General features: G+C 36.0%; 2 protein-coding genes across 4 annotated transcripts; both read left to right on the forward strand.

Moving 5' to 3' along the window:
* The first annotated feature begins 1,839 nt into the window (after positions 1 to 1,839).
* On the forward strand, positions 1,840 to 3,393 carry LOC107812933 (uncharacterized). Of its 3 annotated transcripts, none has more exons than XM_075254483.1 (4): positions 1,842 to 2,073; positions 2,618 to 2,677; positions 3,035 to 3,081; positions 3,179 to 3,393. In XM_075254483.1, the coding sequence occupies exons 1-4, from the start codon at positions 1,903 to 1,905 to the stop codon at positions 3,276 to 3,278; spliced, it is 378 nt and encodes a 125-aa protein (XP_075110584.1). In that variant the 5' UTR covers positions 1,842 to 1,902; the 3' UTR covers positions 3,279 to 3,393. The 3 variants fall into 3 exon arrangements, with proteins under 3 accessions (XP_016493610.2, XP_075110584.1, XP_016493609.2); XM_016638123.2 differs by having other exon boundaries at positions 1,846 to 2,073; positions 3,191 to 3,393; XM_016638124.2 differs by lacking the exon at positions 2,618 to 2,677 and having other exon boundaries at positions 1,840 to 2,073; positions 3,191 to 3,393.
* A 1,817-nt stretch (positions 3,394 to 5,210) lies between these two features.
* LOC142181549 (uncharacterized) lies at positions 5,211 to 6,032 on the forward strand. Its single transcript, XM_075254463.1, has one exon. The coding sequence runs from the start codon at positions 5,211 to 5,213 to the stop codon at positions 6,030 to 6,032; it is 822 nt and encodes a 273-aa protein (XP_075110564.1).
* The last annotated feature ends 9,645 nt before the right edge of the window (positions 6,033 to 15,677 follow it).

Genomic DNA, 15,677 nt, shown 5'->3' on the forward strand with positions numbered 1-15,677 from the left:
GGAGATCGATGGACTGGGTGTCGGAGCTGGACGTCGACAGACTGTAGAGCTCTGTGTGTGTGTGTTGCGACGTGAAAACGAAGCGGAAGGGGAGGTCGTCGATGGAGCTGGTCGTTCATGGCTGTCGTTGGACGATGGTGGAGCTGGAGGGTGGTGACGATGAAGATGATGGAGGCTGGCTGTTGGTCGTCGATGGCTAGAGCTCGACGGACTATTGATGGTTGCCACTGGAGCTGCTGGTCGTGGGCTGTAGCGCTGTGGACGAGCTTGAGGGGCAACCATGGATGGTGTGGCTTGGGGTGTTTGGAGAGGATGAAGAGGGAACGGGGCGGGTAGTTTTTAGGTTTAGGGTTTGGGGGGGGGGAATGAAAATGAAAATGAAGAAAAGGGGTTGGGCGGGTGGTTTGGTTATGGGGCGGATTGGGTCGGGTTGACCCGGTATGGGTTCGGTTCTTTGGGCCTGTGATTTAAAATTTTGAAGAAGAGGCCCAATCCGATTTTCGTCTATTTTTGTTCTTTTCTATTTATTCAATTTTCTAATTAATAAAGCTAAAATGTTAAGATTAAATTATAAAACTCAAAATTATCTAAAAATACTAATTAGCTCCTAATAACAATTAACACACAATTAAATAGCAATTAACGATTAAATCACACAATTGTTAAATGCTAAAAATGCAAAATACATATTTTTATAATTTTTTGTTCTTGTAAAAACAAACTTAATTGCTCCTAATTGTAAAATTAAATCCTGAATGCAAATGCGACATATTTTTGTATTTTTTTATTAATTTAACAAATAAACATGCATGGACAAATACAAATAATTATCCAAAAATATCAATTCTCAAAATTGCACACAAAAGGAAAATTGTTTATTTTGAATTTTTTGGGAGTAATTCTCATATAGGGCAAAAATCACGTGCTTACAACAATGACCTATTGAATTGTCACAGGAACCAGAATACATATTAGATAAATAATAATAAGAATTTTCAAAGCCATGATATCCATGGACATAATGAGAACTCGAACGGAGTTATGAATCAAAACTAAGATTAGCTCTGATAAGACACCTAACAAAAGAATACCATTGTAGATTTCTGAAAAGAGTATTTCCAATGTGAGTCAAATTTTCACTGCTCTTCCATGATTATAAGGGCAATTTATTAGTGTTGGCATTCTAATAGTGAGAGTTACTGCCCCTAATACTTTTACTATATATTTATTATTTCTAGTACAACTCCAACTTTAATCTAAGAGAAGATCAAATATCAAATTTTGATACATATATTTTTCATTCATCTGAGTACTTACGGAAAAAATGTTCATTAGGAATTGACATATACAATCATGTCTTTTATAAGATAGCCATACATGTAAAACAATGATAAACATTAAGCGATAGCTTGATAAAAATGGTAACTAACATACTATAACATATAAATTAAACTACAATTAATGATAGTGTAAACAAATCTTTATACTATCCGTACATATAGCTTAACTTCTTTCTTGCAGACAGTCAATTCATATGAGTTAACTAGAAAGAATACAAAATATTTATACTATCTTGTTACTTAAAAGATAATTCCACGTAATTAAGCTATTATATAAGCATTAATAATTGGCACCTTAAATACAAAATAATAAATAACTTATTATAACTAGTTAAATTATATTAAAGTGTATAAACTTTTTGTAGTCATAATGTATTATAGTATAAGTCTAATCCCAAATTAGAAAAACATGTCCATGCAATATAATTTTTTGATGGATAAAGGACAGTCAAAGAATATGTGGCTGGTATAAGCTCGTTATCCTTTTCCACTGGTGCTAAAGGGAACCCCACTTTAATTAAGAAGCACAAAAATTAAATGAAAATACTGTCAACAAGGAAAAATGGCTAGGCTTTCCACATCTTGCTGCTTTGCCAACCCTTTAATTACGCCAAATATTCCTCTAATTTCACACAGTAATACCAGAAGTGATTATTACAAGGGAAATAATCCACTAAGAGGCCAGAGATTTGTTACTTCTGCGTCAAAATCTGGTGGTTTTTCACTTAAATCAGTGAGTCTCTAACTTTCTTTTATTTGAATATTTCCTTATTGAAAATCTGGAAAATCTTAATTTGATGTCCAGGTCGATCGTGTTTGATCACTTCTTCAATTCATAGTTTAAGACTGCATGCGCAAATTTTCTTTATTACAAAATTGAAGATTAGAGGTAATTAAGATGTATGGTGACCATAACATAATTTCTTTAACATATTAATTATAAGTATGAATTAAGGATATGTGTAATATTAAGTTTACTTTTTTTTTTCTTTCTAAATGAGTTCATATAATTAAAGGGTAGCCAGGTCCACAAAGTATCCTGCGTTCATTCTTGGCTCGGGGAAGGGCCGCACCCCACGGGAGTATGATCTAGGTAGCCTAACCCGATGCAAGTATTAATGGCTGATTCCAGAGCTTGAACCTTGACCTATAGGTCACACGGAAACAAGTTGATCATTACTCCAAGGCTCATCTAAACGAGCTCAAATATAATTAGTTGCAAAATATTGTTTTTTGGAGTTATTCAACGTTTTGATCTAAATAAATGAAACTTGCAGATTGTGAATAGGTGTGAAAATTGCGGAGGTCAAGGTGCTATAGAGTGTCCTGGATGTAAGGTACTCTTATCTTATATTAAATCCTCTAATATTACATTGCAAAATGAAAATGTAGTGTCTTTTCAGCGAAAAAGTATACAACAACAAAAAATCCAACTTAATCTTACGAGTGCGGTCTAAAGAGCGTAATGTGTACACAGACCTTAATTTACCTTAAAAAGATAGAGAATTTTTTTTGAATATACCCTCGGTTCAAGAAAAAAATACAAAAAGAAGCCGTAGCAACTTTTTTGGAGAAAAAGAAATGGAATAAACAAAGTGAGAAGGCTAAAATTATTCATTATTAGTAAGTGTTACAAGACGTTTTAAAAATAAGGCCTAATTCATTCGTCTCTATTTATTTATTTTTTGGTTCAGGGGACAGGAAAGAATAAGAAGAATGGGAATATTTTTGAAAGATGGAAGTAAGTTTTCTTTTCAAAGTGGAGAAAAAAAAAAGAAAAAAGGAAAACATTACTATTGTATCGTATTTGGTTGAGCTTAAATTTGATAATCTAATAGTAAATTTTGTAGGTGCTTTGATTGCCAAGGGTTTGGTTTGAAGAGTTGTCCAGTTTGTGGAAAAGGAGGACTAACTCCAGAACAACGTGGAGAAAGATAATACTATATATTAGAGACCTTAATATTTTATTTCAAAAGTTTCGTGCATCATATGAAGTTTATATTTGTAGTATTTTTAGATACAAAGTTTTTATATATTTTATTATTTCCTTTCACGTATGCACTTGCAATCAACTCAGTGACTTGTTAATATTCTAAAGAGCATTCTCATTATTCATTAATTTATTTTTTATTGTCGATTAAAAATTTATCAAGAGCTCCATTATGAAGTTGCATTAAAATTTAAATATTTTTCCTTTTTATGAATTTTGAATAATTACATGATTCATATTTTCTAGTTGATATATTTATTATTAATCATATAAAAAGCAATATAGACCGACGAAGTAAAATATAAAAAGATAATAATAAATTTCAAATTAACAAAAAAGAAAGAAAAGAGAATAACAAGTTAGAACAATATAATAAAATTGACTCTAGAAGTTGTAACTTGATATTAAAACAATTTTTATTGTTGGTTTGTTTGCTGCAATGCCTAACAACTCGAGAAAAATGAAGAAAATGTGCAATTTGATTTATTCAATGCCCTTCAACACTTGTTTTTATGAAAATAGATAGCTTGGGAGGAAAAAGAATAGAGAACCTAAAATACAAGGTATTTTTATGAGAATGAAAAAGAGAATAAAAATAATTTGAATTATATATGTGCATTGCTAGAAATGTATATATAATCACTTTCAATTACATAACAAATAGTTCTTTCTATTTAATATTTTTCATTAAATATTAAATCTTATTTGAAAAAAAAAATTAACACATAAGACCTCTTTTAATAATTAGACGAGCCTAAAAGATTTGGGGGCCTAAAGCGCCTGCTTCAGTCGTTTGACCCTTGAGCCGACACTGTATCGAGGCTCAGTCTACATTCTAATGGGGCAAAGAGGATACCACACCACTTTATCAATAAAAAAAGAGAATAATACTATAACTGTAAGTTAGTTTGTTATTGAAAAGTTGGAAGTGAGATTCTCCCCACATCGAAAGAGAGAAGTTTCTTTTGGAACTTTTTAAGCACTTGTCCCTTTTATGTCTTTGATTTAGGACACATACCTTTAAGTGTGTGCAATTAAGTACATTATATATTTATATATTATATAATCAAAGACTTGGACTTGGACGGGCTTGGGCGCGGGCCAGATCGGATCCTAAAGTTAATTATTTTATTTTGTCACAGAAAAATTAAATTTATTTGAATTTTAAATTCAAAATTCGAATAAATAGTTATGTCTGTTATGAAAGGGTCCAACCAAATATGCCTGTTTGTGAAATAAGACATCTTTTCTGAAAGGGTCTGTTGGTTGCCTATAAATACACAAGAATTCCAACGAATTGCCATAGAAAATCACAAGTGTTATTGCAGGCTTTATTGTATCCTGAAGAGAATCGTTTTATATTTTCCCTAAATTAGAATACAGGCGATAACTCTTTAAGGACAGTCAATTTTCGCGCCTCAAAGCCATTTTTGTTTATTATTTTTCTAACAACCTTAAAGAGTTATTCTGTTATGGAGAAATTGATATCTGTTGTTGAGAATCCGAAGGAGTTCATCAAACTTGATCGCTTTGATGGAACGAACTTTACCCGCTGGAGAGACAAGATGATATTCTTGCTGTCTGCTCTCAATATCTACTATGTTCTTGATTCTGCCTTGCTTGCGATGCCTGAGCCCACAGCAGAAGATTCTGACGCAGTCAAGGAAGAAAGGAAGAAACGAGAACATGATGAACTGTTGTGTCGCGGCTATATTCTGAATACCTTGACGGATCAACTCTATAATCTCTACTGCAATCTGAAGTCGCCAAGGGAGATTTGGACTGCTCTACAAACTGCATACCAGAATGAAAAATGAGGTATCGATAAATTCCTGGCTCTGCAGTACTTTGAATTTAAAATATTTGATACTAGGCCTATAATGGATCAGATTCATGAACTGCAAATCTTAGTATTAAAACTAAGTGATCTTGAAGTTAAAATTCCTGATGCACTTCAAATAGATGTTATTCTTTCGAAATTGCCTTCCTCCTGGAATGACTATAGAAAGAAAATTCTACATTTAATGGATAAAATGACTGTGGAACAATTTCGTACTCACATTCAAATTGAAAGTGAAACTCGTGCGCGTGATGCTATTAGTCAGCCCTCGAGTTCCGTAGTCAATTTTGTTAGTCAGAATGGTTCACGAAGTGAGAACAAAAATCTAAAAGTTTCCAAAATGTCTTCTTTTAAAAAGAGAAAGAACTTTAGTTTTCGTCATTGTGGAAAGAAAGACCATATGATTCGGGATTGTAGATATAGAAAGGCAGGAATAAATTTCAATGCAGGCAATACCAAAAAGTCTGGAAAGATTGAAAACTCTGGAAATTCTGAAAAGGCAAACGTAGTGGAAAATTCTGCCCAAGGACTGGTTGCCATGGTTTCCGCAATGCAAATTGGTATGGTCACCGAATTGAATATGGCTACCGCTGCCACAAATACTCAAGACTGGTGGCTAGATTCGGGTGCTACTATTTATGTCTGTTATGACAAGAAGATGTTCAAGACATATGCGAAAGTGCAGGATTCTGAACAAGTCTTGATGGGAAACCATGTTGCGACAGATGTTGCTGGAAAAGGAAGCATTGAGATTAACTTCACATCTGGCCAGAAGTTGATATTACTGAATGTGTATCATGTTCCTAATATGAAGAAAAACTTAATGTCCGCTGCTTTGCTGTCAAGAAAGGCTTCAAGATAGTTATTGAGTCTGATCATGTAATAGTGTCTAAGAATGGAGTTTTTGTTGGAAAAGGCTATAACTGTAACGGCATGTTCAAATTGAGTATTAATGAAATAAATTATGTTTCTGCTTATATCGTTGAGTCTGATTCTTGTTTATGGCATGCTAGACTAGGACATTTAAATTTTGGCTCCTTAAATTATATGTCCGAAAATGGTTATATCTCATGTAAAACTCAACATATGAAATGTGAAATTTGCATACAAGCAAAGATGACAAAGAAACCATTTCTTAAAGTTGAGAGATCCACAAAACTATTAGATTTAATACATTCAGACATGTGTGAATTAAATGGAGAATTAACTAGAGGAGGCAAAAGATATTTTATTACTTTTATTGATGACTTCTCTAGATTTACATATGTTTACCTACTTAGAACTAAAGACGAAGCTTTTCAAAAGTTTAAAGAATACAAGTCTGTTGTGAAAAATTAAAGGAGTAGGAAAATTAAAATTATTCGAAGTGATAGAGGCGGAGAATATTTTCCTAATGAATTTAATAAGTTATGTGAAGAGCATGACCTAATACATCAAATGAGTGCCCCTTATAACTCTCAACAAAATGGGTTGGCGGAAAGAAAAAATAGAACTTTGGTGGATATGGTTAATGCTATGTTACTTAATGCACATTTGCCACATAATTTATGGGGTGAAACACTACTAACTGTATGTTATATTTTAAATAGAGTGCCTTCAATGCATATTTCGCCTTATGAGCTTTGGAATGGTAGAAAACCAAATTTAAACTATTTTAAAGTGTGGGGATGTATATCCTATTACAGAGTACCTGACCATCAAAGAACAAAATTGAGTCCTAGAGGAATTAAAAGTGTTTTTGTAGGATATGCACAACACTCCAAAGCATATAGGCTGCTAGATCTACAATCTAATGTCATTATAAAATCTATGCATGTTGAATTTATTGAAAATAGATTTATAAATGACAATGTTGATGAAATGACTGAAATAAATGGAAAACGTATTGATGCTAATAAATTGTCGCTTTCTGAAATTATTACAAATAAAGAAAAAAGTGATGATATGCAAATAGAACCAAGCAAAAGCCAAAGAATAAGAAAAGAAAAATATCTTGGTTCTGATTTTATTTCTTCACAATCTATAGTATTTCTTGTTGAATGAGATAGGACAAACGTTTGTAATCAAATTCCTATTGTATTAAATATTGAAGAAGACCCAAAGACGTTTCAAGAAGCAATGTCTTCTAGAGACGCTGCCTTTTGGAAAGAGGCCATTCATGATGAAATGGACTTAATTATCCAACAACACTTGGGTTTTAGTTGATCTTCCTCTTAGATCAAAGTCTATAGGTTGTAAGTGGGTCTTTAGGAGAAAGTACAATACAGATGGTTCTGTCCAAACCTTCAAAGCAAGATTATGTGATGACCTTTTTTCATCACATGTTTTAAAACGAAACTTCCGTGTTCTGAGGCCTTGAAAACCTCATTTAGAGTCACCTCGCTTTGCGTGCGCAGTCTAGGCGTGTAGCCGGAAAGCTTAAATATGAAATTTAGTGAAAAATGAATAAATTTGACTTCGGTCAATATTTTGGGTAAACGGACCTGGATCCGTGATTTGATGGTCCCAGAGGATCCGTAGGAAAATATGGGACTTGGGCGTATGCCCGGAATCGAATTCGAGGTCCCGAGCTCGAGAAATAAATTTTTTAAAGGAAATTGTTTTCTTAAAATTGTTAAGGAAATTTGAAATGAAGTTTGAATAGAAAGAGATGATATCGGACCCGTATTTTGGTTCTGGCGCCCGGTACAGGTCTTATATATGCTTTAAGTCATTTCTGTAAAGTTTGGTTGAAAACGGACGTCGTTTGACGTGATTTGGACCTAAATTGCTAAATGTGATACTTGATGAAATTTGAGAAAACAATTCTTGATTTTGAGGTTTGATTCATTGTTATTGAGGTTATTTTGGCAATTTGATCGCACGGATAAGTTTGTATGATGTTGTTGAGTTAGTACGTATGTTTGGTTAGGATCCCCGTGTGTTTCGGATGTGTTTCGACAAGTTTTGAACTTAGGAAAACATTGCAGATTCAGAGAGGTTGCAGGTCTTTGAAGTCAGGTCTCGCGGTCCGCGGTGGAAACTTCACAGCCACGGTGGGGGCTCCGCGACCGCGGTGGGATTTGTGCGGTCCGCGATGAGCAAGGCCAAGCCTCCGCGGCCGCGCTCGATTTCTTGCGGTCCGCGGTGGAGCTCCGCGGCCGCAGCCTTTTTATGCGGTCCGCGGTGGAGCTCCGCGACCGCAGTCCTTTTTATGCGGTCCGCGGAAAGGGTCTGAGAGGAATATATTTAAACGGACTTTTCAGTTATTTTTCACTTTTCAAAAACCCAAAAACATAAGAGGCGATTTTTCAAATAACCTTTCTTCTCCAAATCAATTGTAAGTCATTTCTAACTAGTTTTCTTCAATCATTAACATCTTTTTATATGATTTCAACTTCAAATCAGTTATTTTCATGGGGGAAATTGGGTGTTTTGGGTAGAACCTAGTTTTTTCAAAAATTGGGGATTTGGACCTCGATTTGAGGTTCGATTTCAAAACAAATCATATATTTGGGTTCGTGGGTAAATGGGTAATCGAGGTTTTGGTCTGAATTTCGGATTTGGACCAAGTAGGCCCGAGGTCGATTTTTGACTTTTTGGGTAAATCTTTATAAAACCTATTTTCATGCATTAGAATTGATTCATTTAGCATTTATTGATATCGTTAAGTAAATTGTGGCTAGATACAAGCGTGTTGGTGGTGGAAACAAGAGGTAAAGCGGTAGTTGAGGCTTGAACTATGTTCGTTGCATCGAGGTAAGTGTTTGGTCTAACCTTAGCTTGAGGGATTAGGAGTTGTGTCCTATTTGCTATTTGCTTCTTGTCGAGTACGACGTATAGGCATGGTGACGAGTATTTATACGTTGGTGTCAAGCATGACCGTGAGTCTTATATTGTAATTTTCATGATTTCGTTGTATTATTCATGCCTTGGTGAAGATTTCTAATTGTTGTATAAACTTTGTGGAAAGAATTGTGACCTATGAACATTGAGGAGCATTGGCTCGAGTTGTGAAATGAATTGTGAAAGTATAAGTGATAATCGAACCTCTAGAGCATTGGCTCGAGTTGTGAAGTGAATTGTGAAGTAAAAATTGAGAAAGATATGAGATCATTATGTTGTCATCCTTGCCGGGCTATTGTTGATTTATTTGTTGTTCCCTTGCTGGGATTTAATTATTTAATTGATGTTCCCTTGCCGGGATTTAATTGTTTAACTGTTGTTCCCTTGCCGGGATCCCTATTACTATTTTGTTTATTCCCTTGCTCCTTTGCTTGTGATTGTTGTTTGGGTGAGGAAGAGTGTTAAAACACGAAGGGTGATGTCGTGCATTATTTGTTATTGTGAGGAAAGAATATAAAGCACGGAGGGTGATGTCGTGCCACACGACGTGCCATTCCATGCCGAATCTATTGATTATATAGTGAGGAAAGAGAGTAAAAGCACGAAGGGTGATGTCGTGCACATTTTGATTATATGATTGTTTTGGTGAGGACGAGAGTAAAAGTACAAAGGGTGATGTTTTTGCACATTTTTATTATATAACTACTTTGGTGAGGCTGAGCGTAAAAGCACGAAGGGTGATGCCGTGCAAATTGTTGATTTCTGCTTCCTTGTTGATATTCTAGCTATGTTGTTTCTTTCCTTACCTGATGCCTTTCTATTCGAAGCCAATATCTCTCCCACATTGATTGGTTATTTCTGTATTTCTTTCCCGTTGTATATATATACATATATATATATGAACTGCACATGTTTATTTGGTAGTCTAGTCCAAGCCTCGTCACTACTTCGCCGAGGTTAGGCTAGACACTTACCAGCACATGGGGTCGGTTGTGCTGATACTACACTCTGCATTGTGTGCAGATCCAGAAGCAGCTTTCGGACAGTAGTTGGAGTGCTTCCTTCAGTCCACCCGGAGACCCAAGGTAGACCTGCAGGCATCCGCAGGCCCGGACGTCTCCCTCTATCTCTATTTCCTGTTTCATTTCCTTTTGTTCAGAAACAGTGTATTGTATTTCTTCAGACCTTGTATGTAGTAACTCTTAGACAGTCTGTGGCACTGTGACACCAGGTTTTGGGGGTATTTGAGGTTTTAAAAGTTTTAATAGACGTAGCCTTAAGATATACAATTGTTGACTTCCGCTTATTTATTTAAAATTCCGCTTTTATCATACTATCGACTTGTGTTTGTTAAAAGGAAGCAAAAAAATGAAAGTGTAGCAATTAGTTAAGGTTTGGCTTGCCTAGCTCCCATTAGTAGGCACCATCACTATATTGGAAAAAATTGTATTTAAATATAAAGGTGACATGTCGAGACACGTAGATGGTCAAATGGTCAAAGAATTACAACTAGCCAAGAGGCACGAGTTGCAACAGATACAAGCAAATGACAGAGGAAGAGGCACATGCAGTTATTCAAATAACTTAGCGCCCGTACCTATCTAAGTCATTTATGTCCGAGAATCAAAAGGAATGAATCTGACAATAGATAAAAGTGCAGATACAATATTTAATAGGCATTAAATGTGGAATACGTTAGAGAATTTGTATTGAATGTAATGAATTATGTAACGTAGCGTTCAATGTCTTTAATTACTCATAATAGCCTCATTATGATTTGGGCAAAACGTATATCTCCAAGATATCTATAAAAGGGAGATATCTGATCAATTGTAAGGACACGAAAACACTATTGGAATAAACTTTGGTTTACTTATTTTTCTCTTGATTACTCTCTTGCTACCTAAATTACTTCCTTTTATACATTCTTTTGATTATCAGTAAACCGTGTTCTTCTAAATTCTAGCTTTGACTAAAATTTTATTTTTTGGTTAAGCAAATTGGTTCCGTTACCGGGAAACTGATAATCTATTTTCTTTTCACTTATCTTTTCTTGTTGCATCAATTATGTCGAACAACAATGACAACACTCAAGGAAACCAAGAGAACCAACAAAATTAGGGAGATCCACTAAATATTAACACTCAAGTTCCTACTCCACGAGACTCTCCACGACAATCTCGTGAGGGTACTCCTGATGGGTCTCAAATAAACGAGCATGCTCAATTTGAAAATGCTGAAGCTGTTGATGAAGCTTTGCAGAAATTAATTGCTGCTCAGGTCAACAAAGCTGTTGAGGCACTTGTTAACCAGTTACCTGTTGCAACACCCACACCTACTCCAAATAATAACACTTTGGAAAACCCTCATTCCGGGCTTGTTAACTCAGGCAGCGGTGGAACTCCCAGTGAATCACAGGAGAGAGAACCAGGTAATGTTATTAATTTTGATTTACAAAATTTAGTACTAACCTTGCAGAAACAGCTCAAGGAGCTAAGTGAGCGCATAAAGCAGATACCCGGGGTGCTGCCCATAATCAAAGGGGTAGATATGTATAGATATTCGCAACAACCCTGGAAGCCAAGTGCTGCTCCACTCTAATTCCAAAAAAGTTCAAAATGCCTGATATTCCAAAATATGTTGGAACAACAGACCCACGAGATCACCTGACTGCATTCACAACGGGAGTAAAAGGCAACGATTTGACTAAGTAGGAGATTGAATCAGTATTAGTCAAAACATTTAGTGAAACGCTCACCAAAGGAGTGCTAATATGGTATTCTCTTTTACCCGAAAATTCTATAAATTCTTTTGCTGAGCTTACAGATTCTTTTATCAAAGCACACTCAGGAGCTCAAAAAGTAGAGAAAAGAATGGAGGATATTTTCAAAATCAAGCAAGGGGACTCAGAACTGCTTAGAGAATTCGTGGACAGATTTCAACGTGAAAGAATGACATTGCCACGTGTACCTGACAACTGGGCAGCTATAACTTTCACAAGTAATTTGAATGAAAAAAGCTCGAAAGCTACGAGGAGACTCAAGGAAAGACTTCGAGAATTCCCAGCTACAACGTGGAATGATGTTTATAATAGGTATAGCACAAAGTTGAGGATTGAGGAAGATACTGTTCCACGATTTCAAAAAGAAGAAAAGGTAAGTTCGAGACGTGCGGAGACCGAAAAAAGATCCGGTAAAAATAGGTACAAGCCTTACATGGGACCTTCGGGAAAGGACTCACGGTCAAAGCAAGATAATCAAAGGTACAATCATAGATCAAGAAACAGAGAATCAGGTTCTTCATCAAGATTCAGGAATGAGCGAAACAACTATGAGTCTCGAGATGATGATAGAAATTTAAAAGCGAGATTCGGTGGTTACAACTTCAACGTCAGCACCTCCGAGCTCGTAGCTGTTTTGAGAAGCATGGGAGATAAGGTTCGATGGCCAAATGAAATGAGATCGTATCCAAATAGGCGCAACCCTGACCATTGGTGCGAGTTTCATAATGACCATGGACATAAAACAACAGATTGGAGATTTTTACAAAGTGAAGTTGATCATTTATTAAAACAAGGATATCTTACTGAGTTGTTCAGTGAGAAAGGCAAGCAAGCTTACATGAAGAACAGGCAGGAGCCTCTAAAACCACCTTCTCCCAAAAGAACTATCAACATTATAAGTGGGGGTAAAGACGTCAATGGTATATCATATACAACAGCTAACAAAATTTCCAAAGTAGCAATTACCCAAGGGAAACAGGTGCGACATGTTTTAGAGGAAGACAACATTACATTCAATGATGCAGATGCAGATGGCGTATTAACCCCTCATAACGACGTACTGGTAATATCTTTAATTGTACATGATACTAATGTGAAACGAGTTTTGATTGATCCAGGTAGTTCCGTGAACATTATTTTGCTAAGAGTATTACATGAGATGCAAGCTAAAGATAAAGTGATACCAAAGGCGCATACTCTATCTGGATTTGATAATTCTAGTGTTCTCACGAAAGGAGAGGTAACACTCACCACATACGCTGAAGGAGTTGTCAAAGATACAAAGTTCCAGGTGGTAGATATGGAGATGGCTTACAACATGATTCTTGGGAGACTATGGATCCACGAAATGGATGTTGTTCCTTCAACCTTGCATCAAGTTATTAAATTTTCATCGCCATGGGGAATCTGTCAAATTCGTGGAGATCAACATACAGCCAGGGCTATTAACTCTGTTGCAGATACAAGCACGAGATATGAAGGTAAATAGCAATCACAGAAGGCAATTGAGGATACCACAACACAAACCTCAACTGAACAAGGGCAAACAGATGTAGATTCAAGGCCTGATACCATTCAAGAACCAGAAGAGAATGAAAATATCAAAACAACAATAGAGGAATTAGAACGTGTCATGGTATTTGCTCAATGGCCTGATAAAAAAGTCTATGTTGGAGCCAATCTTAGCCAAGGTATGAGAGGTAAGTTAATTGAATTTTTGAAAACTAACGTGGACTGCTTTGCTTGGTCCCACTCTGACATGACAGGAATACCACCGGAGGTGATGACTCATAAACTAAATGAAGATCCATCATACCCTCCTGTCAAGCAAAACAAAAGAAAGCAAGGAACTTTCAAGAATCAGGTGATTCAAGAAGAAGTTCAAAAATTGCTAAAAATTGGTTCCAATCGTGAGGTAAAGTATCCTAACTGGTCAGCTAACACTGTTGTAGTTCCAAAGAAGAACGGTAAGTGGCGGGTTTGTGTAGATTACACAGATCTTAATAAAGCCTGCCCTAAAGATTCTTTTCCACTACCACACATAATCAATTGATTGATGAAACTGCAGGTCACAAACTATTATATTTTTAGATGCATATTCAGGTTATAATCAGATTAAAATGGATCTGGGAGATGAAGAAAAAACTTCATTCATAACAGACAGGGGGACTTACTGTTATAAAGTAATGCCCTTTGGTCTAAAGAATGCAGGTGCAACGTATCAGAGGTTAGTTACCAAAATGTTTCAAGAGCATTTAGGAAAGACTATGGAGGTATATATAGATGATATGCTTGTTAAAACTCAGTATTCAAAAGATCACATATCACACTTATCTGACACATTTTCAATTTTGCGCAAAATTAATATGAAGTTAAATCCCGAAAAATGTGCATTTGGCGTTGCACCAGGTAAGTTTTTGGGTTTTCTTGTTTCTAACCGTGGTATTGAAGTGAATCCTACACAGATTAAGGCCATTGAAGAAATCCCTGATATACTTTCAAACAAGAAAGAAGTTCAAAGATTAACAGGGAGAATTGCAGCCTTGGGAAGATTCATTTCTAAATCATCAGAGAAGTGTTTTAAATTCTTCTCAGCCCTTAAGAAGCAGGATCATTTTGAATGGAATGAGGAATGTCAACAGGCACTTAGGAATTTGAAAACGTACTTATCAAATCCACCTTTGCTGGCAAAACCAAAGGCTGGGGAAAGACTACTCATTTACCTTACTATTTCGGAAGTTGCGGTAAGCGCTGTTTTGGTCCGAGAAGAACAAGGTAAACAATCCCCTATCTATTATGTTAGTAAATCTTTGTTAGATCCGAGACGCAGTATCCTCAGTTAGAAAAACTTGCACTTGTATTAATCATGGCATCTAGAAAGTTAAGACCTTACTTTCAATGTCATCATATCGCTGTAGTAACTGCCTACCCTTTACGTAATATATTACATAAGCACGAGTTATCAGATAGGTTAGCTAAGTGGGCAATAAAGTTAAGTGAATACGAAATCACATACCAACCTAGAACTGCTATAAAATCACAAGTGTTAGCTGATTTAGTGGCTGATTTTAGCCAGGGGATGCAATTAGAAGCAGAAAAAGAATTACAGGTATTCAATGGAGCTAATCCAGGAACTTGGACTTTATTCACTGATGGCTCATCTAATGTAAAAGGTGCAGGTTTGTGGATTGTCTTGGTACCACCTACGGGTGAAACCGTTCGACAAGCTATTAAATGTCACTCCATAACTAACAATGAAGCGGAGTATGAGGATGTGATTGCAGGTCTAGAATTGGCATAAGAGCTTGGCATAAATCAGATTATAATCAAGAGTGATTCGCAACTCGTGGTTAATTAAATGCTGGGGACTTATACAGCTAGGGAAGCAAGGATGCAACAATACTTAGAAAAGGTACGAGAATTGATAAAGAAATTTCAAACCTGGAAAGTTATACAAATACCAAGGGATGAAAATGTTGAAGTTGACGCCCTAGCTAATCTTGCATCTGCAGCTGATGTGGCAAGCGATGCAAATGCCTCAGTTATACATTTATTTCATTCAGTTCTCGATCTTGATAAAAATGAGGTAAATTTTAATAATTTAACTTGGGATTGGAGCAACGAGATTGTTGCTTTTTTGCAGTATGGTACCGTCCCTGATGATAAGAAAAAAGCACATGTGCTTCGAAAGAAGGCTGCTTGGTACTGCTTAAAGTAAGGCAATTTATATCGTAAAAAGTTCGGTGGTCCCTTAGCAAGATGCCTCGTACCTTCGCAAATGGAGTATGCAATGAAAGAAATACACGAGGGGCATTACGGGAATCACACAGGAGGAAGGTCATTGGTAAGAACCTTAATTAGGGCAGGTTATTACTGGCCTAAAATGGAAGAAGAAGCAAA

Source organism: Nicotiana tabacum, chromosome 6, assembly GCF_000715075.1.
Source record: "Nicotiana tabacum cultivar K326 chromosome 6, ASM71507v2, whole genome shotgun sequence".
In the NCBI taxonomy this organism is placed as follows: Eukaryota; Viridiplantae; Streptophyta; class Magnoliopsida; order Solanales; family Solanaceae; genus Nicotiana; species Nicotiana tabacum.

Coding starts and splice junctions, on each gene's coding strand:
- LOC142181549 (XM_075254463.1), top strand. CDS start 5,211: ATGGATCAGATTCATGAACTGCAAATCTTAGTATTAAAACTAAGTGAT.
- LOC107812933 (XM_075254483.1), top strand. CDS start 1,903: ATGGCTAGGCTTTCCACATCTTGCTGCTTTGCCAACCCTTTAATTACG. Junction 2,074..2,617: donor GTGGTTTTTCACTTAAATCA/GTGAGTCTCTAA, acceptor TGAAACTTGCAG/ATTGTGAATAGGTGTGAAAA. Junction 3,082..3,178: donor AATATTTTTGAAAGATGGAA/GTAAGTTTTCTT, acceptor ATAATCTAATAG/TAAATTTTGTAGGTGCTTTG.